This window comes from Corapipo altera, unplaced genomic scaffold, assembly GCF_003945725.1.
Source record: "Corapipo altera isolate COAL_440 unplaced genomic scaffold, ASM394572v1 76, whole genome shotgun sequence".
In the NCBI taxonomy this organism is placed as follows: domain Eukaryota; kingdom Metazoa; phylum Chordata; class Aves; order Passeriformes; family Pipridae; genus Corapipo; species Corapipo altera.
In genome coordinates, this window is record NW_020884964.1 from 996,275 (window position 1) to 1,022,786 (window position 26,512).

The 26,512-nt window shown below is 54.7% G+C and overlaps 4 protein-coding genes across 8 annotated transcripts in view; 3 read left to right on the top strand and 1 right to left on the bottom strand.

Moving 5' to 3' along the window:
* The first annotated feature begins 652 nt into the window (after positions 1-652).
* On the top strand, positions 653-2,972 carry PTCRA (pre T cell antigen receptor alpha). Of its 4 annotated transcripts, XM_027664636.1 has the most exons (5): positions 653-777; positions 933-1,244; positions 1,486-1,527; positions 1,843-1,980; positions 2,735-2,972. In XM_027664636.1, exons 1-4 carry the CDS (start codon positions 726-728, stop codon positions 1,950-1,952), a joined length of 516 nt encoding a protein of 171 aa, XP_027520437.1. In that variant the 5' UTR covers positions 653-725; the 3' UTR covers positions 1,953-1,980; positions 2,735-2,972. The 4 variants fall into 4 exon arrangements, with proteins under 4 accessions (XP_027520437.1, XP_027520436.1, XP_027520435.1 ...); XM_027664634.1 differs by having other exon boundaries at positions 668-1,244; XM_027664635.1 differs by lacking the exons at positions 1,843-1,980; positions 2,735-2,972 and having other exon boundaries at positions 1,486-1,747.
* CNPY3 (canopy FGF signaling regulator 3) lies at positions 2,379-5,980 on the top strand. Of its 2 annotated transcripts, XM_027664629.1 has the most exons (7): positions 3,099-3,912; positions 4,024-4,079; positions 4,222-4,345; positions 4,467-4,563; positions 4,969-5,091; positions 5,263-5,380; positions 5,492-5,980. In XM_027664629.1, exons 1-7 carry the CDS (start codon positions 3,806-3,808, stop codon positions 5,698-5,700), a joined length of 834 nt encoding a protein of 277 aa, XP_027520430.1. In that variant the 5' UTR covers positions 3,099-3,805; the 3' UTR covers positions 5,701-5,980. The 2 variants fall into 2 exon arrangements, with proteins under 2 accessions (XP_027520429.1, XP_027520430.1); XM_027664628.1 differs by lacking the exons at positions 3,099-3,912; positions 4,024-4,079 and adding an exon at positions 2,379-2,523.
* Positions 5,981-6,270: 290 nt separating this feature from the next.
* On the top strand, positions 6,271-8,606 carry GNMT (glycine N-methyltransferase). The gene is made up of 6 exons (XM_027664632.1): positions 6,271-6,587; positions 6,748-6,875; positions 7,230-7,343; positions 7,820-7,962; positions 8,087-8,208; positions 8,300-8,606. Exons 1-6 carry the CDS (start codon positions 6,382-6,384, stop codon positions 8,469-8,471), a joined length of 885 nt encoding a protein of 294 aa, XP_027520433.1. The 5' UTR covers positions 6,271-6,381; the 3' UTR covers positions 8,472-8,606.
* A 1,357-nt stretch (positions 8,607-9,963) lies between these two features.
* Positions 9,964-26,512, bottom strand: part of PEX6 (peroxisomal biogenesis factor 6) — a gene marked incomplete at its 5' end in the record, with an annotated part of 34,682 nt that continues 18,133 nt past the window's right edge. Inside the window, 17 exons of the mRNA XM_027664615.1 lie at positions 9,964-10,593; positions 10,910-11,049; positions 12,492-12,569; positions 13,182-13,298; positions 14,625-14,733; positions 15,178-15,239; positions 15,333-15,538; positions 17,851-17,983; positions 18,089-18,165; positions 18,549-18,741; positions 19,329-19,537; positions 23,552-23,663; positions 23,748-23,884; positions 24,080-24,182; positions 25,242-25,325; positions 26,047-26,207; positions 26,284-26,509. Coding sequence (XP_027520416.1) covers positions 10,457-10,593; positions 10,910-11,049; positions 12,492-12,569; positions 13,182-13,298; positions 14,625-14,733; positions 15,178-15,239; positions 15,333-15,538; positions 17,851-17,983; positions 18,089-18,165; positions 18,549-18,741; positions 19,329-19,537; positions 23,552-23,663; positions 23,748-23,884; positions 24,080-24,182; positions 25,242-25,325; positions 26,047-26,207; positions 26,284-26,509 — 2,284 coding nt within the window. The remainder of the gene's footprint in view (positions 10,594-10,909; positions 11,050-12,491; positions 12,570-13,181; positions 13,299-14,624; positions 14,734-15,177; positions 15,240-15,332; positions 15,539-17,850; positions 17,984-18,088; positions 18,166-18,548; positions 18,742-19,328; positions 19,538-23,551; positions 23,664-23,747; positions 23,885-24,079; positions 24,183-25,241; positions 25,326-26,046; positions 26,208-26,283; positions 26,510-26,512) is intronic.

The window sequence follows — 26,512 nt, forward strand, 5'->3', positions numbered from 1 at the left end:
TTGTTTGGTGTGGCCAAGCCCAGCATCTGTCTTGGTGCAGCACCACAGTGCTGGGGTTGGGTGTTTTTTTTTTTTCTGGTTTGCTTGTCTCTGGCTGAAGCAGAAGAAAGCAGAGGCCTTTCCAGCCTGGCTCCGACCCTGAATCGCGCTGGTGCAGTGTGGACACCATGGGGCGGGAGCTCATCATGCCTCCCTCAGTGCACGGCAGCCGCTGCCCCACTGCCAGCCAGCCCTGTCCCAGGCGCCCTCCGTTCCCCTCCACCCCCCCCCCGCCGCAAGGCAGAGCTGGTCAAGAGTTCTTCGGTTCCTTTCTACATCACCTGCCGTCAGCGCCGTGCTGGGGCCGGGGGTGGTGCTCAGGGCCCGGCGGGGCCGGGGCGGCGCTCCCAGGGCTTGGTGGGCGGCGGCAGGCGGGAGGCGGTGGGGGTGTCCCCCGTGGGCGAGGCGCGGGGGCGTCTCACGCCCGGCGGCTCCTGCCCGCTCCGCACCATCCGCAGCACCTCGGCCAAGGAGGCGGCGGGCGGCGGGGCCGGGGCCGGGACCGGGACCCGCTCCATGGCGGCGTCGGGAAGGAGCGGTGGGGTGGGGCGGGGCGGGCCGTACCACCGGCGGGGGGCGGGGACGGTACTAACTGCGGCGGGGGGAACCAGCCCCGGCGAGGGGCGGCGCAGCTGGTGCCGCGGTTGGGGGCTGAGCCCTCGGCAGCCCCATGTGCCGGAGCCGCCATGGAGGTGCCCCGGGTGCTGCTGGCTGCCGCTCTGCTCCCGCTGCTGCCCCGTGAGTACCCTCCAAGTAGCCCCAGGACAGCCCCGGGGGCGGATGGGCCTGATGCCAACCAGCCTGTGTGTGAAGAATGAGCACCGCCGGGCTGGCAGCCGTGCTGGGTGGGATGTGTGAGGGATGCAGTACCCCTAAAACCCTGTCTCTCCCAGTTGGCAGGGCAGCCATGCCGCTGCCCACCCTGGCCCCACCACTGAGCATGGTGGTGGCCGGGCAGCGTCGGCGGCTGGTGGTCTGTGTGGTGAGCGACCTGGCCCCCAGCTCCGGCCACGCTGTCTGGATCTCCAGCGGGAATGGCAGCGTCCTGCCATCCTTTGCCTACGGGGCCTCTCAGGAGGATGGTGGCACCGTCTGCTCTGTCTCCCTCCTTTCCAACGACCTCCTGGCTGAGAGAGAACTCGCCTGCCATGTTGGGGCCAACAGGACCTCCCCGTCCCACAGCTCCAGCCCCATCCACATCACGGGTACGACCCTGCTGCCACCCCTTCTGCCTGCCTTGCCCACTGCTGCCCAACCTGTTGGATGCCCTGGTGGCCCCTGAGGAGGGGGGTGGCAGGGTCTCTGGGAGCAGGGAGCAGGTGTGAGGCCCTGTGGGCCGACGTTACTGCCTCGACTGGCAGGCACCGGAAGGGGTTTGTGGCCTGCCCTGCCGCACACCTGGCGCTGGGCTGCAGGCGCCTCCCCAGCTCCTCTTTCATCCCACAGGCAACGAGGAGGTGGCAGAGCTGTGTCCTGGTAGCACAGCTGGTGAGTCTCTGGCCCTACTGTGGTGGGAATGTCAGTTACCAGGGGGAAAACCCTGCTGGGCTCTTGGCAGGGGCTTGACTGCAGCTGTGTGGTGGTTGGGATGGGTTTTCCCAGTGTGAAGGCACTTGGTGGGAAGAATGGGGATGGTGGATTAGAGCCAGCCTGCCTCAGGGGCAGCATGAAGGTGACATGAGGTGACTATGGCACATGTAAGGCTCCCAAATCCCCCTGAACCTGGCCCTGTGGCAGGCCTGGAGAAGATATGGGGGCAGTGGGGTTTCTGTGGCAGGCGTCACCCCCGCCTTTCCATTGCAGTGTTCCCGGACCATGCCTTGGCAGCTCTGCTTTTGGCTGTTCGGGTGGTGCTGCTGAAGGTCATGCTCTCAGATGCCCTCCTCACCTCTATCCTCCTCGCCCAGAGCTGAGGGGTTGGCAGATGCCTACCTCTGAGGGGTAAGTCCTCCTGTTTTGGCCTAGGGGTGTGAAAGGCACCCAAAATACTGTGGAGACTGGAGAGGGAGGGAGAGACACAGTGTCATTTGGGGGGGTGCTGGGTGGGAATCTTGTGTTGGGGGGACAAGAGAGAGGGGCTGCCATGTTTCTGTGAGTGGCATGGCCCCGGAATTACCTGGAGAATGGCAAGGGAGCTCAAGGTACCTCGGGGGGAAGGTTCCCAGAATTCCAGAGCAGGGAGGGTCCCCGGGGGCGGCCGTTCGCATCGGGGCCACGTGGGCGCTCGGCGGGACCGCCCGGCGGGGCCGCGCGCCGCTGGGATAGGCGGGCGGGGATTGGTCGTGAGGGCCACGCGCGCCGCCGGGATTGGCCGGCGCGGCTCGGTCGCCATGGTTACCGGGTGGGGCGCGGCGGGAGCGCGCCCCGGAAGCGGAGCCATGGCGGCGGCGGTGGCGGGGGCAGCGCTGCTGCTGATGCTGATGGCGGCGGCGCTGGCGAGGGGCGACGACTCGGACTGGGTGCGGCTGCCCAGCAAGTGCGAGGGTAAGCAGGGAGCCGGGGGAATCGGCCGTCGCCGGCTGTCTGTTCGAGCCGGGGGTTTCTGGTGCGGGGCTGCGCCACTGCGGGGTGCCCCTCTGCCCGCCTCCTGCCCGCGGGCACCGGTGTCCCCGGTTCGTAGCTGGGGCTGCTCGTTTCTGCTGCTTACAGTTCGTCTCCGCGACGCTTCCTCCCTGAGCAGTTCCTTGGTTCACAGGCGGTCCGGGGCAGGTCGTGACGGACATTTGCTGTTTGCTGCGGCTTCCTCTGTCTTTGCTGTGTAGGGACATGTGGAGCTGGACGGCAAAGAGAAAATAAAGAAATATGGAGGTCTTTACAAAGCTTTCCCTTCTGAGGAAGTAGCTCTGGAGACACTGATGTCCGAGCTCCGTTGTGACACCTGCATCCTCAGAGAAGCATCAGAGCAAGCACTGACCACACTCTGCTCCTCTTCTGCCCAGGCTTGGAACCTGTGTCAGTGTGCAGCAATAGCTGCGGGCAGCACCTGGATAACTGGATCCAGCAGTGAGCACACCTGGCACGTGTGGAGACACTGCAGCAGGTATGGTGTGGAAAGGGACATCCTCAAGGCCTGAGTCCAGAGGGGCTGCAGGAATGAACGCTCATCCCACCTGAGAAATGGCTGCAGCCACCTCCAGCCCCTGGTGCCAGCAAAGATCGTGCAGGAGGTGCACACAGGGATTCTCAACACATGCATGGGAGCTCTGGAGAAGCCACCTTGCTTCCTGCCACAGGCAGGAAGAGATCCTGCCTTTGGCACAACCCTCTGCTCACATCATTGCCTGGGACAATGTCTCATTGCTGCCGCCAGACAACTCTTGCTGGGGCTTGGCCCTTCTCCTGAAGTGGGGCTTGAAGAAGAGATGGCTCCTAACAAACAGCAGAGGACAAAACTTTCTCCAGCTTCCTGCAATCCTAGTTTTGGGCAAGCGAGGGCCACACCATACCTGGCTTCCACCCCTCTGCATTTCCAGTTGTAAATGCCTGAGATATTTCTCCTGCTCTCTTTTTCTGTAGCTCTGTTGAACTCTTTTTACAGAAGAAATAAAGCTTTTTTTTAGTTCTATAAAAGAAACCATGCCCTGGGTTCTAAAGCTGTTGGTGCTGTGAGCTCTGCTGCGGTGTTGCTGGAGCTCATGGCCTCTCTGGCAGTGGCACAGTCCATAGCCAGCACCTTGTCCTGTCACCCAGCCCACTGGGCCCTGCCAGCTGCTTGGTCCCCAGCACAGTCCCTGTGTCCCCAGAGCACTGAGGGAACCATTACCACATGGGATGTTCTGTGGTCACGAGGAGAAACTACGACCCATGCTGGGACATGCACTGCGAAAAGATCCTGTCCTCTTCAAGAGGAAGAGAGCAGCTTGTGTTGTGGAGGTAGAAGCTTTGGGGGGAAACCTTCAGGCAGAACTGGCCCTGTCTGACTTCCCAGCTGTGCTGTAGTGGCTGGCTTACACTGAAGCATTGTTTTCGGTGTTCCTGTTTCAGGAGTTCTCCAGTGGAAGCAGTTGAGCAGTTCCTGGTTATTTCTTTGAGCAGCCAAGGTGTGTTTTGTGTTCACAGCAGATTTGGTGTGCCTGGCTCCTGGTGCTAGTTCCTGCTGCTGTCCCAGCAGTGTCCTGCTCTGTCCCACTGCCCATCAGAACAGTGACACCCCCTAACTTGCCTGTGCTCTCCTCCCTGCAGTGTGCAAGTACGTGGCTGTGGAGCTGAAATCTGCTTTTGAGGAGACTGGCAAGACCAAGGAGGTGATTGACACCAAGTATGGCTTCCTGGATGGGAAGGGCTCTGCTGTCAAGTACACCCAGTCGTAAGTAGGAGTGGGATGGGGGTCTCCTGCTGCTGTCGCTGCCTGTGGTCTGCAGAGCTGAGGGCTTTGAGAGGCTGTTCCTGGTGGGCCATGCTAAGCCTGAGCCCTCATCTTCATGCAGGGACATACGGTTAATCGAGGTGACAGAGAACATCTGCAAGCGGCTGTTGGATTACAACCTGCACAAGGAGAGGAGTGGCAGTAACAGATTCGCAAAGGTGAGGGCTGTCCTCCAGTTCCCTGCTCCCAAATGTCCCTTGCCCCATCCTGCACTGCCAGGGTGACAAATCCCATCCTCTGGATCCCCTGCCAGTGCCCAGCATCAGAGGCCATGCTGCCCCCCAAGTCAGGTATGGGGTGCTGTCCTTGGTGGCAGTGGGCAGGCCCCTGCCCTCGCCTGCATGGAGGGAACCAGAGGCTGTCTTCCTGTTGGTTTTGGAACCATGTTTGCAGACAGGGACGTGTTGCCACTTGAACTCCCTCCTGGTAATGCTGATGCCCCAGGGGCCTGACTTTGTCTGGCTTGCAGGTTCCTGGGCAGGGTTGTGTGGCTAATACTGGGAGGGGAGAGCGGGAGCCTGGCAGGAGGAGCACCACCTGACCAGGCAGCTCTGCTCCTTCAGGGCATGTCGGAGACGTTTGAGACCCTGCACAACCTGGTGCACAAGGGCGTCAAGGTGGTGATGGACATCCCCTATGAGCTGTGGAACGAGACCTCCGCTGAGGTGGCTGACCTCAAAAAGCAGGTACCCAGACCAGTGGGATTGGCCCTCAGTGGATTCTGTAACCTGGTGGGCTAGAGTAGAAGGGGAGAGAGTCTAAGGGTGCGCTACCGGAAGCAGGGTGTTAGCAGGACCTGCTGTCCTGGTCCTGCTGCACCAGCACGTGTCTGGAGCTGGGCTCTCCTCTCTGCCTAGTGTGATGTGTTGGTGGAGGAGTATGAAGATGTGATCGAGGACTGGTACAGGCATCACCAGACGGAGGATCTCTCCCAGTTTCTCTGTGCCAACCATGTGCTAAAAGGAAAGGATACAAGTAAGTCCTGGCTGCTGCCAGGGGCCATGCAGGAAGGGCAGGGGAACCTTGCCCAGGGCCCAGGGAACCTTGCCTCTCCCTCAGAGCCCACTCTGCCCCTCTCTTCCCCAGGCTGCCTGGCAGAGAAGTGGACTGGCAAGAAGGGTGACTTGGCAAGTGTGGAGGAGAAGCAGAGCAAAAAAAAGAGCGGGAAGAAGAAGAAAAAGGACCAGAAGGATGAGAGCGTGGGAGCTGCCAGCCTCCTGGACACAGGGGAGGCCCTGGAGGAGGGGGTTCAGGAGAAGGCTCCGCTCACCCACAGCCCAGCTGATGAGCTGTAGACACGGACCCCCAGCCCCCGCGGCTGCCTGCTCTGGGGTTTCAACCCGCTGTGCCTGTGGGTACCAAAGGAAAAGGGACTTGCAACCCGGGGGAGACCAGAGCGCCCAGTCCTGCCTTGTCAGCCTGGGTGCCATCCTGCGATTAGGTGTCACGGAGCCGCGGACCCAGCCCTGTTGTGCCTCCCTGCTGGGGGCTTCAGCTCCGGGAGGCCGCGAGTGCTGCCCCGGCGCCGGCTCTTCGCACCGAGCCGGGACTGTAAATAAAGACGTTTTCCCCAGAGCCGCCGCTGCCGGCCCTGCTTCGCCCGCGGTGCCGGGACGGGCGCAGATCCTGCTACGGGCGGGAGCAGCGGTGTCCGCGGGGGGTCCCGCGGGGCGGGCGGGCCCTGACCCTGCCGGGCCGAAGGTCGGGGCCGCGGGGGGGCGCCAGGCGAGCGGTGATTGGCAGGGCCGGGGGCGGGGATTGGCGGGGCTGCGGCGGGGGCGTGGTTTCGGGAGGGGCGCGGTCGGAACGGCGATTGGCGGGTGGGCGGGCGGGGGCGGACACGGCGGCGATTGGCGGGCGGGCGGGGGCGGACACGGCGGCGATTGGCGGGCGGGCGGGGGCGGGGTCTCGCGGCGCAGCGGGGCCGCGAGGGTCGCGTCGGTGTCCGGGTGCGTGTCGGTGTCGGCGTCGGCGGGATGGTGGACAGCGTGTACCGGACGCGGTCGCTGGGGGTGGCGGCGGAGGGGCTGCCGGACCAGTACGCAGACGGGCAGGCGGCCCGCGTGTGGCAGCTGTACATCGGGGACACGCGGAGTCGCACGGCCGAGTACCGCAGCTGGCTCCTGGCGCTGCTCCGCCAGCACCGCTGCCGCTCCGTCCTCGACGTGGCCTGCGGCACTGGGTGAGGCACCGCGCCCCGCGCCCGCCTGCCCTGCCGGGTGTCCCTCCCCGCTGCCCGGGGCTACCCGGGGCCTCGGTGCTCTCGGCCATCCCCAGTGTCCCCGTCCCTTGAAGCCCTCCCCGCCCCCTCAGCTCGGTCCTGCTGACAGCCGTGTCCCCAGGGTGGACTCCATCATGCTGCTCGAGGAGGGCTTCCAGGTGACCAGCGTCGACGCCAGCGACAAGATGCTCAAGTACGCGCTGAAGGAGCGCTGGGAGCGGCGCAAAGAGGAGCCCTTCGACCGATGGGGTGCGGGGACTGTGGGGACCGGGAGAGGCGTGGGGACACTGACATCCCACCCCGGCGCACGGAATTCTGCCCTGTGCCCCTCTCGTGTAGTGTCTCTGGCCCCTCGCAGTGCTCAGGGCCCTTGTCTGGGGTTGCTGCTGGACGGGTGGCCTTGTTGCAGGGTCAGGCAGGGACCTGCTGGTGCCAGCTGCTCGGCAAACCCAAGCCATGGTTCTTGCCTGCCTGGCTGCTGGCCACAGACTAGATCCAGCACCTGCAGGGGCCAGGGAAGGGCTAGGGGGTGCTGGGATGGGGTCTTGCAGGCAGGGGAGGCTGTTGCATGTCCCTTCCCTCATCCATTTCCCTGTGCTGCAGTCATTGAGGAGGCCAACTGGCTCACACTGGAGAAGGACCTGGAGAAACCAGGGGATGGATTTGATGCAGTCATCTGCCTCGGCAACTCCTTTGCACACCTGCCTGACTTCAAAGGTGAGTTGGAGGGAGGGGAGGGGGAGTACCTGTGCACGTGTGCACACCGTCTCCTGCAGGCTGAGAATGTGCCCTAACTCCTGCCATTGGCGGGACAGGGGATAACACACAGTGGAGCTGCTGTGTCATGGTGCATCTCCAGGGAGGCTGAGAACGTGCCCCAGTTCGTGACATGAGTGGGCTCATTGAGTTCCATGGTGGCGGTGGAGGAGGTGTGTGCATTTATGTCACAGCTCTGGCAAGGCTGGAGGCACACCCAGACTTTGCCACAAGTGGGGTGGTGGGTTCCCCATGTGAGGCTGAGAATGTGCCTGAGCTGATGCCATGGGTGGGGCTGTGGGTTCTCCAACCTGAGACTGGGGGGGAGATGGTAGGGGAAGGGGTATATGTGTGTGTCTACATGGGTAAGATGGGGCCTTATGGGCTGTGCCTTGGGGTACAGCCAGTGCCTGGAGACACCACCATTTCCTCCCCAGGGGACCAGAGTGACCACAAGCTGGCCCTGAGGAACATTGCCAGCATGGTGCGGCCCGGAGGTGTCCTGGTCATTGACCACCGCAACTATGATCACATCCTGGCCACGGGCTGTGCACCGCCTGGCAAGAACATCTACTACAAGGTGGGTGGCTGGCAGACCCTGCCCCATCCCAATCCCCTCTGCCCCAGCCCCATGGCCCTGGGTTGGGCAGGCAGCAGGACTGTGCTCAGGCTGGGGGCCACTGAGTCCTCCTGTGGTCTCCCAGAGTGACTTGACCAAGGACATCACCACCTCAGTGCTGCTGGTAAACAACAAGGCACACATGGTGACCCTGGACTACACGGTGCAGGTCCCCCCCACCGAGGCGGGGGCAGACCCGGAGCTGAGGTGAGAGGGGCTGCAGAGGTGGCTCCGCATGGGGGGTGGCTGGCACTGTGCCCCACTGTCCCCGGGCCTCACCAGCATTGCCTCCTTGCAGCAAGTTTCGGCTCTCATACTACCCACACCGGCTGGAGGCCTTCACAGCTCTGCTGAAAGGTGCCTTCCAAGGGAAGTGCCAGCACAGTGTCCTGGGCGACTTCCAGCCCTACACGCCGGGACAGGCTCATGTGCCCTGCTACTTCATCCACGTCGTGAAGAAGACAGGCTGAGGGGGCCATGGAGATGGGACTGTGGTGGCTGAGAGCTGCGAGCAGCTCTGGGGACAAGCAGGGGGTGGGGACATTGCTGAGAGCTGCCTGGGAGATGCTGCTCCTTAATTAAGAACACTTGTGAGAGCTACTGGAGATCATGGTCCGTGTGTCCCTGTACGGGCAGGGTATGGGGCAAGGGGGACAGCCACAGCCTGGGGGAAGCATGGGGTGGGTGCAGGTACAGTTTCACCTCCAAGCCCCCAGCTGCAGGTGCCAGCCATGCCTGTGGTGTGGGGTTTGGGGGGTCCTCTTGAAGTGGAGACAAGGGTGAGCTGGCTCCCAGGTGGTTACACATCCCTGCTGTGCCCACTGCAGAACTGCTCACAGGAGTGTGCTGCAACCTGTTTTCTCCCCTGCACCTCTCAACCAGTTGCTGACTTCTTTGCTTGACACCCCTCAGCCCCATCCTGGGGGTAACCACCACCCCCCCACACTGGGGCTCCCACATTAGAGCCTCCACCAGTGCTTTTGCTGTGGCTGCAGCTCCTTCCTTTTCACCCTGGGGAAGATGTGGTGCTCAGATCCAGTAGCACAGTGCAGTGCGGTCAGGGACAGCTCTGCCCAAACACGTTAAGCTGCCAGAGCTGGAGCAACAGGGCTCCAGGCATGCACCAGCTGCAGCTTCACACGTGGAATGCCACAAGCTGCTAGGGAGCCAGTCCTTTGTGGAGGAGCTCAGTGGGGAGCAGGCCTTCACAGCCACACCCCTTGGCCCAGGGATCCAGCTGCCAGCAGGCTCAGTGCCGACAGCAGCGGGGCAAAGCCCGGCACCAGCAACCCCTTGGGCTGGGGCACACATGGGCCCCTGGCTGGGCGTGAGGCTGCCCCGGGGCTGCACCAGCAGCTGCAGGGACCAGGCGGTGGCAGCTGCTGGCCAGCTGGTGGCCACAAGCAGCTCAAGTGCCATTTTTTTGGCACCCTTGGTAAAGGCTGGGAAGCCAGGCATACACACTGCTGCCATCAGCTGCTGTGAGGCTGCAGAGGGAGGTGAGACAGGACTTGCGGGGGGTCTGGGCCAACTGGTGCTCAGCACAAGTTAGTGCAGACGGGGCAGCTCCAGCCTGCTCCAGCCAAGGTTTGACTATTTCCAAGGCTGAAGCCCTCCCTTGCTCTGTGACAAGTTTTCCTCTTATCCACTGGGAATTTCTTTGCTGCCACTTGCCCCCCTTGCCTCATGTCCTGTCAGCCAGCACCTCCAGGAAGCACTGGGCTCCCTCTGCAGACGGAGCTCAGCTCCTAGCAAAGCAAGCCCCATTCCCTGAAACTCTCCTCATCTACCATGAGCTCCAGCCATTCTAGTGAAATGAGAGTGGTCCCAGTCCAGCTCGCAGATGTGCTCCCCACTCTATCTGCAGGACAGTGTAACATCCAGCCCACTCAGGGGCTTTCAGGGACCTTTCCAAGCCTACAGCCACCATCAGCAAGCAACAACTTGAGGTCAGGCAGTGAATACCTAGTGCTAAAACCTCTGTATTTTATTCAGAGACTACAGTAAGTCCAGGCCAGCTGGAGCAGCAGTGTGCTGCTGCCCTCCAGCCAGCACCCCTCACTGGGGAGGGGCTGACACCCCAACAAGCAGCTGCCTCCAGCCCTGCGCTTTGCTGACCAACTGGATGCAGTTTGTGTCTTGCTCCCCTACCAATGCCTTGTCACCCATGGAGACACTCCTACAATTGCCCACAACCGTGGGATTCAGCTTCCTCCCCAGGAGGAAGTCATCCATGCTCCCAGCAGCCACCATGCGCTGCACCAGATGTGAGGGACCCACCACCCTCCTGGCTGAGCAGTGCAGCATTTCTATCAGGCTTTGGCTCAGGAAACTGCACAGCCACTATTTCCACCCAAGCCCGAAAGAAGGGGGCCCAGGAGGCATCAGAGAAGAGCATGTGGGTGTCTTTTTGGGCCTGTTCTCATCACTCCTCTAGTCCCAGCTTTGCTGAGCATTAGCAGGCTGCAAACTTCTGCTGGATGAGTCTGTACCTGAGCAGCTCCTGCTCAGAGACTGATGGCTGCAACCTCGTAGCAGCCTGCAGAAAGTCTTCCATGGTCAGGATCAGAGCAGAGCTCTCGGTATCCAGCCCTGCATGAGAGAAAGAACAGGAAAGGGCTGAGAGACAAATGCAGGGGTGGCTGGCAAGATCCAACAGCCCCACTCTCCAGCCACCAGAGACTGCAATGAAAACCTGTCTCACTCCTTCCCCCTGAGGCCAACCACTGGAGGTGATAACCACATCTGTAGAAACTGCCTGCCAGCCAGTAACCCAGAGTCCAGCATTGTGGTTCCAAAGCTGACGAGGGTCTTCTCACACAGCCCTCACACAGCAGTGGTGACTCTCCGCTCTGCCCCTGTGCTGGGCTGCTCCAACACGTGGAACAAGTAAGGGCAGGGCTCCTACCTTCCTCAATCCATTCCACCTTGCGTTTGACAGCGCACATCATGGCGTCTGAGCACAGCGCATAGATGTCTGCTCCTGTCAGCTGAGCTGGGCATTTTTCTAGGATGGTGGTGAGATTCACAGAGGGATCCAGTTTAAACCTGCCAAGAGAGAAAAATGCAGGTGTAAAAGCCACATAAAAAACAGACCAGGAAAGCTGTGACAGCCAGTGTGACTGGGCAGGAAAAATCAGAGTACTCATGTTTAGCTGCTTCTGGACTGTGCTCTGCATGCTTAAAAAAAAATAAAAGTTTATTGGTTTTTTTCAACATAGTCACCTCTCAGAAATTTCCCTGCATCAAGGTCTTCTCTGCAGAACCAAAGGCAACTTTGAATCACAGCATCACAGCACAGCCTGGTCTGTCTGGGTTGGAAGGGACCTTAAATATCATCTGGTTCCAACCCCCCCGTCGTGGGCAGAGACACCTTCCACTAAATGAGGTTGCTACCAGCCCCATCCATCCCGGCCTTGAACACTTCCAAGGATGAGGCACCCAAAATTTGTCTGGGCCTCTCTGGTTGTGGGTACTTGTGACTGCTGTTAGCAGTCTTGGAGCCATGGTGCAGGATGAACTCTCTAGAACACCATCTGTTTATGCACTTGGTGCTTGACTTCTCACTTAGATAAATTAAGTGCTCTGCATGCCTGGGAACAGCCTACAGCCAGGGCTGCGTAAGAACATGTTTAATTACAGACAGTACAAACCACTGTAACACCAAACCATCCCATCAGAGCCATGCTGCAGACAGCGAGCCTCCTTCAGCATGACCAGCACACTGATAGTGGGCACAGCTGCCAAGACACATGGTGTGACAAGCTGCTCACCACCAGCCCACGCTCTTGCCTCTCCTACTAACTTATTGTCAGAGGCAGCAGCAATCACAGCTATCCATGACAGAGTCCCTGCAGAGGCAGAGTCACAGCCACTCATCAAGCTGTGGTGGGTGGTTCCTCTGCACTTAAATGCAGGGCTTGCCTCTTCTCCCTTAAGAAAAGCTCTCAAGAGCTCAGAGCAGCTGAGGAAGCAGGCAAACCCTGCTGCTCAACAAGATCCCACACAATCAGAGATTGGAAAGACACATGGAGCACATGCTGAATGCCCCTGAGCATCACAGAAGAGAGGCAGTGTGATGAATGGAGCTGCCTTCACCCTTGGATCTGCAAACAGCAGGGGAATTCTTGCAGGATGCAAATGGGAGCTTCCTGCCACGCAGCTGTACTGCAGTCTCATGGCACTGTTCAGATTTGGCTGAACTCCTCAAGAAGAGCATATGGGCACAGTGGCTGGAAAACTCTACTAACCACTCCACTTGGATAGCCAGGCTGAGCTGCTCCCATCTTGTAGGAAAACCAGTCCTAATTCTGCTTCTGGAAGTTCCTCTATTCTCTTCCCCTACCTGCTGGCTGTGGGTCAGTGACCGCAAATGCTGCCCAGGGCTCTGACATGAAGCCAAGCTGGAGAACACTAAGCATCAACCCCAGGAAGGCTGTGACCCATTGGAGGGTTGTAGAAGCCTGCTGGGAGAGCACAGGGTCACTCACTTCCTGGTGATGGCACTCAGCACCTGCAGCTGCAACTCCCGGTCTTCGTTTATGCCCACATAGACCAGCTTGTCAAACCTGTCAGACAAGAGAGGACAATCAAAAACAGGCCAAGGCAAACCTGCCTTGTGTTCAGCCCAGTGCACCAGCAACTGAAGGGTGGCCCCAAGACAGTCCTTTTGCTGCCAAGTTCATGGATGATACAAAGCCTGGGGAGAAGCAGTCAACATGCTGGAGAGCAGGGCTGCTCTCCAGAAGGACGGGCAGGCTGGAGAAATGGGCTGACAGGAACCTCGTAGGGTCCAACAACAGCTGATACACAGTTCTGCCCCAAGATTGGCAAGACACAGGCTTGAAGACCACCTGGGGGGCGATTCTGCAGAACAGGCCAAGGGGACCAATTCCTCCACCAGTCTGGTGTCACAGCAGGTCCCTTATTGCCCTGCTGTGCTGTTAGGGCAGTAAACCAGAGTGGTGGGGAGAACAGGCTGTGGTATCTTGTGCTGCTGCTACAGCCACAGGCACTGACCTCCTCTTGGCTTCCTATCTCCCTCATAAGCCAGGGCCAGGGACCTTTAGGAACAATCTCTGGAGAAGGAGCATGGTGGGGACACAGTCCATCCAGCTCATCCCTGCCTGAAGAGCTCTGGGAAACTACCCTGGAGCAAGGCTGGGTAGGATGTGACATACCTGCCTGGCCGGAGCAGAGCTGGGTCCAGGAGGTCAGGCCTGTTCGTGGCTCCAATGACAAACACATCTCTGGTGGAGTGAAGGCCATCAAGCTCTGCCAGGAGCTGTGAGACAACTCTGCAGGGAGCAAGACAGGATGCTCACAACTAGGCCTTGGCAAGTCACCCACTGTCTCCCTCAGCCACCAAGGCAAAGAGGAAGAAGCGAGTCCACTGGCAGGTCCATTTCTTGGACTTCAGCTTCTATTTCTCCTCCCTAAAGAGCCCTGACAAAGCTATCCAGAATTCTCTGACAGCAAGCATGTGGGTTCATTGCGTAGTGAGTCCAAACCCCTGGTACCCAGACAGTCCTTCAGGTCTGTGCTCAGCTCTGAACCCTTTCAGTATGGCCACACAAGCTTATACTTGCTATCTAATAGCATTGGCAACACAGACCAAACACAGACAGGCTTGTATGGTTGTGGCTAAAGTTTCCCACTCATATGTGCTGGCCAGTTCTAGCTGTCCTTGCAATGTGGTACTGCCTAGCAAGTCCAGCTGCCCAGCAGTCCATGCCAGGGACAGGCTGGCAGGCCAGCCATGCTGCCAAACAGTCACTGAATCACTGAATGGCTTGGGTTGGAAGGGACCCTAAAGATCAACTAGTTCCAATCCCCCCACCACGGGCAGGGACACCTTGCACTAGACCAGGTTGCTCAGGGCCCCATCCAACCTGGCTTTGAACACTTCCAATCCTCAGGTCAGTGAACACCACATGTTGCAGATCTAGTTCTGCAGCCACGGGGCTTAAACTGGTCTGGCAAACACGGTATTCCAGTGCTACAAAGGCCTCCTGGCACAGGGATATCTCCACCAGGTTCTGGGATCAATGAGCACCACACCCAGTCCATTCCAGAGCTGGTCATATTTGTGTGTGAAGCTGGATGCCAGGAGCACATGATGTCACTGGAAAATTCTGCAGAACCCCCCACGGACAAAGAGAAAGACTGGATGGGGACTACCAGCTCACCAGAAGAGGCTTGGGGGAAATAACCCTATTTCTGGCTATCTCTAAGCTGTATATACTTTGCTTCTACCAGAAGTAGCTGAAAGGTTTCCCACTGCACTGAAACAGGAGTTAATAGGAGGAGAGCACAGCAGGGGTGTGAAGGATGACCCTGGAGAGACCAAAGGGAGCACTTGGCAGCCACAAAAGCAGATGGAGGAGACTGTCTTAACCAAATGTTTGCACAACAAGATTGGGCAATTGGGAACCTAAAGCAATGCAAACAGCAGTACTAATGTTCAGAGAGAGGAAACAGGCCGTGCTCCCTTAAGGGAGCTGGGAGGGGAAAAAGTAGAGAAAGAGAGGTGGGATGGACTCTGCCTTGCAGAGCAATCTTATGCATCCCCCGCAGCTGAGACAGGTATGCTGCTCTCCCAAGGACACGTGATGCTCACTTACCTATCCATGACACCCCCTGAATCTCCGCTTCGCCCACGACTTGGGGCCAGGGAATCCAGTTCATCAAAGAAGATAATACAGGGAGCAGCTGCCCTGGCTCTGGCAAACACTGGAAGGAGACAGCACAAAAGGTGAAAAAGACCTGGAGGAGCAGTCAACAGCAACAGGACCTGCTACTCTCCCAGCAGGGAAGAGTTGTGGATGGAAACCTGATGCCCACTCTATCACCACCACCAACTGCTTCTGCCTGAGTGGCTCAGTAGAGCGGGGACAGGCAGCATCCAGAAGGATGGGCCCCGAGGCTCAGCTGTGTCTCTGAGAGGCTTCTGTCCTGTTGGGAACACCAGGGACAAGAGCAACAGGAGCAGAGAGCAGGAGAGCAAACAGCAGCGAGGCAGGGAATGGACCGGGTGTAGGAGACAGTTGGGTACATGCCCTTGCTGAGAGCTGTGGGTGGGAGTTGAGAAAAGGGGTTTAAGCACTATGTCCTTCCCTTCAGCACTACAGAAAAGCCCAGTCTTCCCACATGCAGAAGCAGAATGCATATCCTTACCATTGCGCACATTCTCTTCGCTTTGCCCGACATACATGTTGATGAGCTCTGGCCCTTTCACGCTGTGGGGCAGAGAGAAGAGGGAGCCAGTTAGAGGATGCCCATCCCCTGCCAGGAAAAGTCAGTCCTATTGTGTGACCCCCCTCGCTCTTCACCTAAGGAATGTCATGGTGCATGTTGTTGCCACAGCTTTTGCCAGCAAGGTCTTCCCTGTCCCTGGAGGCCCATACAGCAGCAGACCAGAGCGGCACAGACCCAGCGACAGCAGCTCTGGGTGCTCCAAAGGCAACTGGATAGTGTCCAGTATCTCCTTCTTCACCTCTTGTAGCCCACCAACATCCTGCCAGGACACCGAGGGGATCTGCCAAGAGAGGGAGAATCCTTGTCAGCACCTCTTCCTGAGCCCCGAGCATGCCTGGGCAGCTCTTGCTCCAGTATCCAGTATCCACATTTCTCCACTTCCGAGCTTTGCAATAAGGAAAACAAACTGCACACATGCCCAGCTGCACTCACAGTGTGCACCTCATCTCCAATCACACCTCATATCATCTGTCAGCAAAAATACCCTAGGGAAAGTATCCAGCAGGGTTGCCTGCAGCTTTGTGGGGGACAGTCCTGCTGCAGACAGCCCTTATGATGCATGAGGGAAGGTAAAAATCAAGAAAAAACAAAAAATTAAAAAAAAAAAAAGAAACCTGGACCTAGCAATTATGAGCTACTTGTGTTCAGGGCATCTTGCCCACCAAGGTAATGAGACTGTGCAAGGGCTTCACACCTTCCAGAGCGGCAGAATCTGGGCTGCCAGGACCTCTGTGATGTAAATGAGGATGTGAGAGACAGGCATCCTGTAGGACAGTGTACAGAACACTCGCTGCTTTGGAAAGGGGAGATGCAAGAGCAAAGTCCATGTATGCTGACAAGAAATAGATAGGGATAGGGTCAGCTGCAGACACGCAAGGGTCATGGCAAACAGAAGAAAGACAGCAAACCTGAGACGGGTAAGCCATGCCACTTTGGTTATTTTGTGCTGAGCAAAACAATCCTGGAGGATATTGCTGCTCTGCTCATGGCTTTAGAAATAGCTGGAATGCCACAGTCTGCATGACACATCCTCCTGAGAGGCAGAGCAGCTCTCCTGGGAACATGCAGAGAAAGCAAAGCCCCAGAACACCTCCTGCCAGCTGCTGGCTGGGTGGGGAACAGCTGCCAGCGCAAATGGGGAGTTTAAAAATAGGCTAGGGCAAAATTCTTTCCCCCTCAGCCAGTTTGGATCTCCATCCTTTGCTACTTGAGATTATGTTATCTCATGCTATTTCTCTAGCTGTCCAACAAATCCACCAGGAAAATCAGGTTAAACAAAACAAAGATTTCCAGAAAAGAAACCTTTTAAAGCAAAAGGTCACAGGCACTCCTTCTGCAGTGCCAATGAATGGAAGAGCTGCCCCCTCCTCTGCATTCTTTCTTATACTGCCTCGCTAGAAAGAGCTCTACAGACATCAGCACAGGAGCTGGAAAACTGGAGCAAGGTTGTTTTCAAGGGAGCATGCTGTAAGTCTAGGACATGTTGCAGACACTGCTAGCAACTGGAGGTTTGGAATTAGTGTCCTCTAGAAGGCTCAAGCTTTAACTGCAAACAAATATGTGAATAATCAGGAAATGCAAGCAGGGAACTGAAGGCAATGTATGTTGAGAGTATCCAGGTCTGATAATGGGCTTTCTGAAATGCAACCAATTATTAAGAAATCGATAAAGGAATGTAAAATACAAACAAAATTAGCTCCCATTCACACAGCTCACTGCTGTGTGAATTATGGTTATTTGCCTCACAGTGAACTTGGCAAACATGTCTAATCAGAGCTCACTTCAGTTTCTAGTAAATTTATGCTGGAGTAGCTCCTGGACAATGACATCAGGAAGGTGTTTTCTTGTTAGGGCAGACTGCAAGTGGGCAGTTGGGGAAGATGTCACAATAATTGCTCCAAGGCCAAGGTTTCCTGTCCTGTGCAGAGCTCAGTTGTTTGTACTCATGGGTGTGGAAAAGAGGTTCTGATCACTTTTCTTGGTCCTAATACCACATTACCCAGCAAAAACTGACACCCCAAATGCTGTTTCTCTGGGTGCCAAGCTGCCAGAAGTGGATCACACCCCTCCTGAGAAAGCTGACTCTGCTGGTTTTCTCAGATTCTCCGTGTCGCTTTACCTGAAGAACTCCCAAACTCTTCAAACTGCTTGGCTGTCAGAAAAGCCCATGCCAGTCCAAGCAACATCCAAGGCCAGGGATCAAGCCTAAGGCTTTTCACATGTGGAAAAACTCTCTCACCAGCCTGTGCCACAGCCTCTCAGTTCCCAGAGGCCAGGTGACTGGGGAGACCTCAGCAAGGCAGCCGGCCTGCAGCTGCCTTTGCCTCTTGCAAGGCTGAGCTGCACAGCTAGAACCCCTACGGCACCAGCCAACTGAGTGGTCTGCAATTAGTATGGCAAGGCCTTCCCTGCCAAATTCAAAGCCAAGAGCCAAAAGCACTAGTGGGGGAAAGCCCAGAGGGGACTGTTTCCCATTCAAAGCTGGGGGAATACATGGAAGGACACAGCAGGAAGCAACATACCAGCACACAGCCACCTTGAGCCAACAGCTTCTGCAGAACCAACCCACTTCCTGTGCCCCCAGCATCCTACCTTTGGGGCTCCCACTGCCTGTGAATGGGTGTCATGCAGCTGGTCCAGCGCAACACTAAAATCCTCCTCAAGCACTGGGAACCCAGCAGTGCAAAAATCTCTCTCCACTTCTTCACTCAGTCCGCCTGGAAAACTGGGGAAAGAAAAGGGAAGGACTCAGGCTCTGCCCCACTCCTGGCATTTTCGGGCTGGTTGCAGCCCCTGCCCTCCCCCACCTCCTCCCTCTTGTCTGTGCTACCTCAAGGCTTGGATGCGGGTACAAGCAGCTCGGCTGCTGTGGGACAACAAGGCACAGAAATCTCCCAGCACAAAGCCCTGTGAATGCAGAAACAAAGACCATCAGTTCAGCCACTGCTGAACCACAGCTCCATCTAGGCCATAAAAGGTGTATGGGGAAAAATTCTTTGCAGAGATGTTCTTTGAACCTCTGTACCCTGGTTAAAGGCTCTAGCTTCTTTTTTTTTCTATTAGCTCTGTCTTGTAGCCGAGCTGAACATCAGACAGCACCCCTGCAAATGGTGTGGAGCCCTTAGGCTCTAGAAATCTGCACTTAAAGCTGATGTCTGAGGACCAGGATTAACCACTGAAAAAGTTGACTGGGCTGTGGGAATTAGCCCCTTTCTCCAAGGCCAGGTGTGGGAGATGGGCCCAGCACTCCCAGCCTGCCCATCTCCACATGCTGCTGTGGTTTCACTCACGGCAGTCCTACGGGCCAGCTTGGATAGGCTCACTTCTTTGCCCAGAGACAGACTAGCAGTCAGCATGCTCAGCATCAACCTCCTCTGCTCTTCTGAAGGGGCTTCAATTTTCACCTCGTGAAGGAAAGCACTCTGCAAGTCTGTAGGAACATCCTGGGGCTTGCAGGTTGTGCCAATCACCAGGACAGGATGGCTGTTGAGAAAAGGGGGACAGTGTATGGTCTCAGCTCTGTGGAAGCTTCCCTGTTACACTGCCATCACGTATGCCAACTCACTGTCCAATGGCTAGGCCTTTTTCCAAGAAATACACACATACTGGCTGAAGTGTCTTGCAGCCACTCTCTTCCAGCTTGCCCTCGAACTGCTTTGTGAGCTCTGTCTCCAAGTTAAGGCCCTTCAAGTGACATCTTATATTTTCACTTGATGTCTGCCACCCTGCTACTTGTCATCAGCCTCAAGATTCTCCTGGAATCCAGCTCCCTTCTGGGGTCCCTGATACCCTTGGCATGTCTCACAGCAAACACGCCTGGTTTGCTCATCTGAACAACTCAGGAACCAGCTTCAGACAACAAAGCTTCCTGACTGCCTCTGCCATTAAGCTGGAAAAACAAGGGACTTCTGAAGTAAACAAAACGAGTCTGGGAAAGACTCCACTGGATTAAAAATAAAATGGGATACGTTAGCAATCAGTTACCTTGAGGTAACACTGACTGCTGCCCTAGGAATGGCAGAAGTAAACAACTACCTCAGATGCCCACAGCAAACATGCAGGGTCCATACCTCAGTGCTGGGTCTCTGTCCAGGAGCAGCTGCCTCAGAGTAGCAATGACCCTGGCATCCTCCCTCAGCCCATCTCGGTCTCTGCCAAGCACTTCGATGTCTTTCAGCAGGAGCACACACGGATGGTACTGCTGGGCCTGGGTGAAGGCCATCTGTACTTTCTCTTCTGTGGCTGCACTGGTATCACTGCACAAACTAACGCAATCAACCTGGGAGAGAGACCACACAACACAGCCTGCAGAAGTTGCAACATGGACAGCTGGAGGACCAAGGACAATGTTCACTGCCACAAAGCCTTCCATGGGCAATTCACAGGTCAAAGGAGATCTAAGTGGATATTTCCCAGAGAGACATTCAGGTCATATTGAAAATAGACACATTCAGGACTCTCTGGCATGGATAAATGGCTGTTTCTTGCTTCTCTGCAAGAGGTGGGGTGGACAGGAGAGTCTTATCTGAAAAAGGTGAGGCAAAGGGATCAGAGAAATCAATATGGTGGATGTCACGGCTCAGCAACCTTAGCTGGAAGGGATGGGAGAGCTGTGGAAGACAGGTGTCTTGGAGGAACAGTGCAAAGAGTAGAGAAAGAGACTCAGGAAACTGTTCAACATGTGATGCACAGGCTCAAAGTGCAAGAGGAAGGTAGAAGGTGAGGGTATGTGTCGGGGGGAAGTTATAGGTGGCTGGAAGCCCAGACACTGTTTACAAAGCAAACACTTCATAAAGTCATGCAAATGGAGAGGTGACTGGTGAGCCTTGAACAGCAGCCTGAACACTGCTGGAAACAGGCAGTGCTGCCTCCTGGTGCTGCAAGGTTGTGCAGGGAGAGCCAAACCATCTCTGGGATTCCCTGAGCCACATCCCCAAAAAGGATGCTTGGAGCAGGGAGAATAGCTCAAGAGCAGACATAAAGGTAAGGACAGGGACATAGAGCAGAGGAACTCCTGTGCTCCACATACTATAGAAAAAACCCAGGAGTTAGGGTCGTGGCAGGCCATATGGCAGCAGTATCTCTATGCAAGTACAGAAAGGCAGAGAGAAAGGACAAAAAACTGTTGATCAACAAGTGGTAGAGATTAGAGTGGGGAAGAATTACTGTGTCCTGGTAGGACAGCAGATCGAACAGTCAGAGAAAGGGAAGAGCAGGCAGAATGGTAGCATGAGCATTGCAGTCAGTGAGAAGGGGAGGGGAGAATGTAAAAGCTGGGATAGGAGAATAAAATGGACAGCAAATACCTCTAGCTTCAATAGTAAGTGTATTAGTCTTTAAAAGCAGCACACAAGGCCAAAACCAGAGTTGTTGCCTTGCACACACATCCCACTAGAACCTGAGGCCATCTGACAGGACAGGGCAGTGACAGAGTGCTCCCAAACACATCCTACACATGGATCTGAAGGTACTATGAGATCTCTGCAATCTTGTACTGGATCCCAAGAGCTATGGCACATCTGCAGAAAAGTCAGAGCTCAGGATCATGTCCAGATGAGCTGCACAGCAGCAGGCCAAGGTTGTATCCACCTCCTCCACTGACCAACTGTTACAGCTTTACTTGGATAGAAAAGAACAGGAAAAGAGTAATGTCAACGGGACCTAACTTCTAAATAGAAGAAGAAAACCCAAAAATTCAAAGTGCTTAGCTTGTTTTCTATGAGTTTACTCGAAAAATAGCCACCAAAAAAAAAAAAAGGAGCAAGCCTACAATTTCCTTCCACAAAAAAAAGCAACCTTCCAGCTCTATTCTTTCCATCTGTCCTCCTCTTCCACATAATTTCAGAAACTCTCCTAGAAAAGTCACCATGTGACTTCCAATCCTCTTACTTTTGCAAACATAACTCTACAGATTCAAGGAAATTAAAGCATTTGTGAGATATCCCCAGACTGTCAGAGTGAACAAAAGAGGCGTGCAGAAGGAAAATACCATTTTTAACACGTCTTGGTTCCCAGAACTTCCAGTGCTGGACAGAGACAGGTGCTAGACTTCATTTTGGCCATGGAGCTTACCCAGTACAGCCACAGCTGTAAGAACATGGGAAGGGCCGTACTGGTTCAGACCAAGAGTCCATTTAGCCCACTATTTTGTCTCCAAGCATCACCACATGGGGCTGCTTAGGAGTAAGATCACATATAATCCTCTCCCCTAAGTAGTCTTCCAGGCACCTACCATTCCCTTCAAAAGGGATTTTCCCAGCCAGATGTGGTTTTGTAACAGTAGATTTCTCCTCCAATTACTCTTACCTATACAAAGAACTATCTCCTTTAGCTTGCCTGTACCCATTAACTTCATCTGACAGCCCCAGGTCTCATGCTAGCAGAGAGAAAAGTGAAAACTTTCCACTCTCTGCTGACTGCTCAAGATCTTGTAAAAAACCTCTTTCAAAAAGATCTTGTAGAAGCCTCTATCAAACTCTCCCTAAATTCTTTATTTTTCAAGCTGAAGGGCTTATTCAGCTTTTCACCACACAGAAACTGGTGTAGACCCCTGATCTTCCACAGTGTCTTTCTCTGAATTTTTCCAGTTCAGTTTTATGCTTTTGTGAATGGGGACATCAGAACTGTGCATGATACTCAAGCTGTGGCAAGACATGGATCTGCACAGCAACAGCACCTACTCTCAAGTTTGTTTCCTAAAATGTGATCTGATTTTTGACATATATGGAGAGGAGAGCACAAGTTTTCATTAAGCCATTGACATAAACCCAAATTCTTGATATTGACAGTCAACTTGAAATATATAATTTTCTATATAAAACCAATTACAGGGAATTTTACCTGCCACTTCACTGCTCAGTCACTTTGTCTCATTAAAGTTCTCCTCTAGTACAAGAACAGTCTATCTTCCTTTTCTCTTATCTTTAATAACTTGTTAATAACTTAGTTACCAACAAACCATCACATCACTGTTCACCCCCTTTCCCAAGCCACTTCTGACCTCTCAGTGTAGATGCCTGCAGAGCTCTGCTTCTGATTGTGAAGGCTCACCAAATACTCCCATCCTGCTCCCAACCTTTAACAGCACTCAGATCTCTCCACTCCTCAATTTCCCAAAGAGCATTTTCAAAACCCAGGTAGACTGTGTTGGTCAAGTTACTTTCTGAAGGTTTACAGAATAGGCAGCAAAAACTTGTTGCAAAAACTACATATACTCTTCTCAAGTAGTGAAGTCATCCCAGAGTGTGCTAATTTGATCCTTCAATCTAACCAGCTACAGCTTTGTGCCCCTTGAAGAATGCTTCTTGTTTTCAGCAACTGCCCTTTCCCTGCTGTTCATCTGTTTTGTCTTCCATTCATTTTTCTCATGGCCCTCTCAATACAATCTGTGCAGTGGCCTCGTGTTGTGGCACAGTGTCCCTCATGTACCTCCACAGCAGAGGCAACATTTCCTTATCTTGTCTGATTCTTTCTTTCTAAAGAAACCTCATTTTGATGTCATTCCCCTTTCAGAACCAAGCACTGCTATGGAAAATTTGGGGGCTTTTTTGCTCTTGGCAGGGGTGGGGGGAGGGTGGTCAGTGTGAACACAGTTACAGGGCAGCTCATGTACAGGCTGAAAGATTTTGAACCAGGTCTGGCATACATGCTGAAGTGAAACCAAGGGCTGCTTTTACCAATGGCTGCTTTTTTTTTCTAGCCTTCCCACCCAGATAAAAAAGATCTCAGCATCATCTGTGCCTCACTTTCCAACGTGCATTTCGCCCAATCTATGCAGGGACAATTGAAAACAAACACCCAATGCCACTGCAATTCCTGCTCTCATCACATCTCCAATTCAACTCCAATTCTCCAATCTCAGTATATTTTAGTTCCTGCCACCCGCTAGGGTACAGTTTCAACTCAATGCCCTGTCAAATGACAGGATATCAGTCTGCTGAAACACAACTGCATATGGCAGTACTTGTAAAGTACATCAGCCTGACAGCAACAACAGCAACAGTCAGTGAAGAAAGGTACAAATGCATGCCCTGGACAAAAAAAATCTCTAAATTACTGATTCTGGAGCACTGCAGGATACACTCCAGAGGAAACATCTCTTTGTGCTTATGCTCAAGCTGCAAAGCTCAGCATACTCAGACTCCTTTTGTCTGTGTGTACACATGAAAGCAGCTCCTGGGTAGGCTCGTGCCATGGCTGCAGCAAGGGTGTTGGTATGTCTGACTTAAAGAACATTTCCATAACTCTCTGCATGTTGTAAATCCAGCCATCAACTGGCCACAGGAGGAATTACCTTGAAGATGTGGAGGTTGAGGCAGCTACACACAGCTCTGACAGCCATAAGTTTCCCGCTGCCGCTTGGCCCCGAGAGGAGAACGCTGGTGCTGCTGCTCAGAGCACTTACCCTGCAACAGACAGGGAGTTTTCCCAGTGGCCAGGGAACAGAGTCCCACCTCTTCCAGGGCTCATTAGAAGAAATTCTAACTCACCGACTGTTTAGGTGAGGACGAAGAGCATCACAGAGCTGCTTCACAACATCAGAAAGTCCAGCAGGAGACAAACTGCTCCAAAACTCATGGCTGCTATAGGCTGGGGCAGATGGGACAGCGCTGTTTGTTGAACCCACCTGTGAGAAAGGAAAAATAGCACTCTGTGGAACATCACCCAAGTAAAGACAGGTACCAAGCGACAAAGTCTGTCCTGAAATGCCATTTTTCAATGGCAGGAGACATAAGCCTCCCCAGGTACATTCATCATCCATAGTGCAGTCTCAGCCGCCTCATTTCCTGTACACCCTCCCTGCTCTCTACTAACATCTTACCAGATAAAGAGAAGTGTTCTGGGTGTCCACCAGGTAACCCTCAGACTGCTCGCCTTCCACCATGCCTAAAATCTTCTTCACTTTGAAATAAAGCTCTGGCCACCTAAGGGAAAAAACAAGCAGTCTAAATTGCTGAGTGAAGATCCTGAAGGCAAGAACAGTACAGTTGTCAAGAAGAAGACAGTTGAAAAGAATAGGTAAGCAGAGATACTCTGCCCTTCTCACAGAACCCACAAGGATACCTTATGGATCCTACTGGATCTGGCCAGACAGACCAACAGTACTGTCAACAAATACAGCTTCTGCTGGTGGCTTCAGTGCACAAGTACAGCTGTACTAATCTTATTGCATCTACCTAAGAGCTCAAGATATTCTCTTTTCTGCCATCACTTTCTTCATCACAACTCCACAGATTCATCTGCAGCGTATAAAATCTTACAGCTATGAAAGTCTTCTCTGCAGGCCACAGTCTAGGACTCATCCAAATACCGTGACAGCCTTACAAGCATCCTGCCCTGGACTGGAACTGAGTAGTATTGCTACATGACTCTGGTACATCCTGCATGAAGGGTCCAAGGCAATTCCTTGCACTGCACGCCTCAGTTAACTGTGCTAGTTCCCTCAGGGACACAGCTGAAGCATTTACATTAACATCGGCCAAATGTCACTTCGAGCACCTCTACTCTGATGCAAAGGTGACCTTCTCCCATTTAGCACAGAACCATTTCAAAGCCATATAAGCAAAACCAAGAAAGGCAGAACTGGTGGCAAACAGAAAGTTATTCTAACGTGAACTCTAAGGGCTTATATTCACATTTTGATGTTTGCCCGGCTTCCACTTAGCTTTCTTTTATGTGGCACTGACTGTCCTCAGGCCACCCCTTCCTCTTCACTCTTTATCCCCATCAGTTTCTCTACCTATTTTTCTCCTTTCTTCCCTTCATGACTATTTGAGTGAGCTAACAGAGGCTTCCCTCTTAGCTGCAGCCCTCCATAATACAACAAAAACACTTCCCTCTTCTCTGTAAATTAAGAGACAGATAAACACTAAACTCTAGGGACAGATCAGAATGGAATAAACTGTCTCAAGAGAGTCAATAGTGGAAAAGTATCTTTGCTCTTCTGGTACCATGTAGTAGAGCCACAGTTTGTTGACACCTACCTTAGGAACTTGTCTGCATTTGCTTCTATAAATTCAGTATTTCCAAATGTTGGAACACACAGGATGTCTCCCTCCTGGGCCAGCCTACAAAAAACCCCAGAGTTTCACTGGTGAAAGAGAGTAAATCCTTCTGGTTGTGTGTCTTCCCTGTCCTGTATCACACGTGTTTTTACAGAAAAGAATGTACCAGTTGATACCTACTCTCTCCTTGCCTGTAAATAAAGCTATCAATAGCCACTGAAAGATTTGGCATACACTGGATGAGAGCAGGCACACCCAGACTACTAAGGGGAGCCTTCTGGGAATGGTATAGAAGATGAACATCCTTAGAGTGTCTCATCCAGACAAAACATCCTCCTTATCCATGGAACAGCTGGGTATAATTCCAACAGATAGCCCTGACAGCCAAACAGATGATACTCGTGTGCAGGTGTCAGGAGAGAAGATGGCAACATATCCAGCTTCCTGACTACTCCATTCAAAGCTGAGAACCGAGATTACAAACATGGCCCAGAATGGAGGTTTGTGGGCAGCACTTGCAAGCCCTTGGACTGGATGGCAGATCACGAGGATACTTGAAGACGACTTCCGAAGGACAGGACAAGAGGTGTTGCATGCAAGTGGAACACACTCATTAGAAGACAGTTCAAGGTGATATCCTAAAACTACACAGCACCTGCACTGAGGATGCTGATGATGCACATCATCAGTGTGTGTCAGATCTGGGTGCCAAAAACACACAGCAAGAGTGTATCTCATGAGTATGCCGACAAGTAGACACACGTGTCCACCCCACAGAGCTCACCGGGGCATTTCGAAGTGCCTGTAGAGCACGCGGCTGTAGCCTCCCTGGGCGCAGTAGGCCGGCGAGCAGATGATCTCTAGGTGCAGCTCTTTGGCGAAAGGAGGCACGGAAAGCACAGACCGGCTGCCCTTCCCATCCGCCGCGCCGGTCCTTTCGTACCTCTGCAGAGGGGACGGGCCGAAGCGTGAGCCCCCGCTGCCGCCGGCCCGCTCCCCGGGGTGCCCGGCCCCGGCTCACCTGCAGGCGGAGGTGGGCGGCAGCAGCGGGGTCGCAGCCCAGGTTGAAGGCCAGGGCGGGGTCCAGCAGCGCGGCGCCGTCGGCCGGGCAGCGGCGGGCGGCCCGCGGGTACTCCCATGGCGGCGGTCGGGCCAGCAGCGCCGCCAGGTGCTCGCGGGCCGCCCCCTCGGCGCCCACCCGCACCCACTCGCCCTGGAACAGCCCCAGCGCCAGCAGCCCGCGCCGGCTC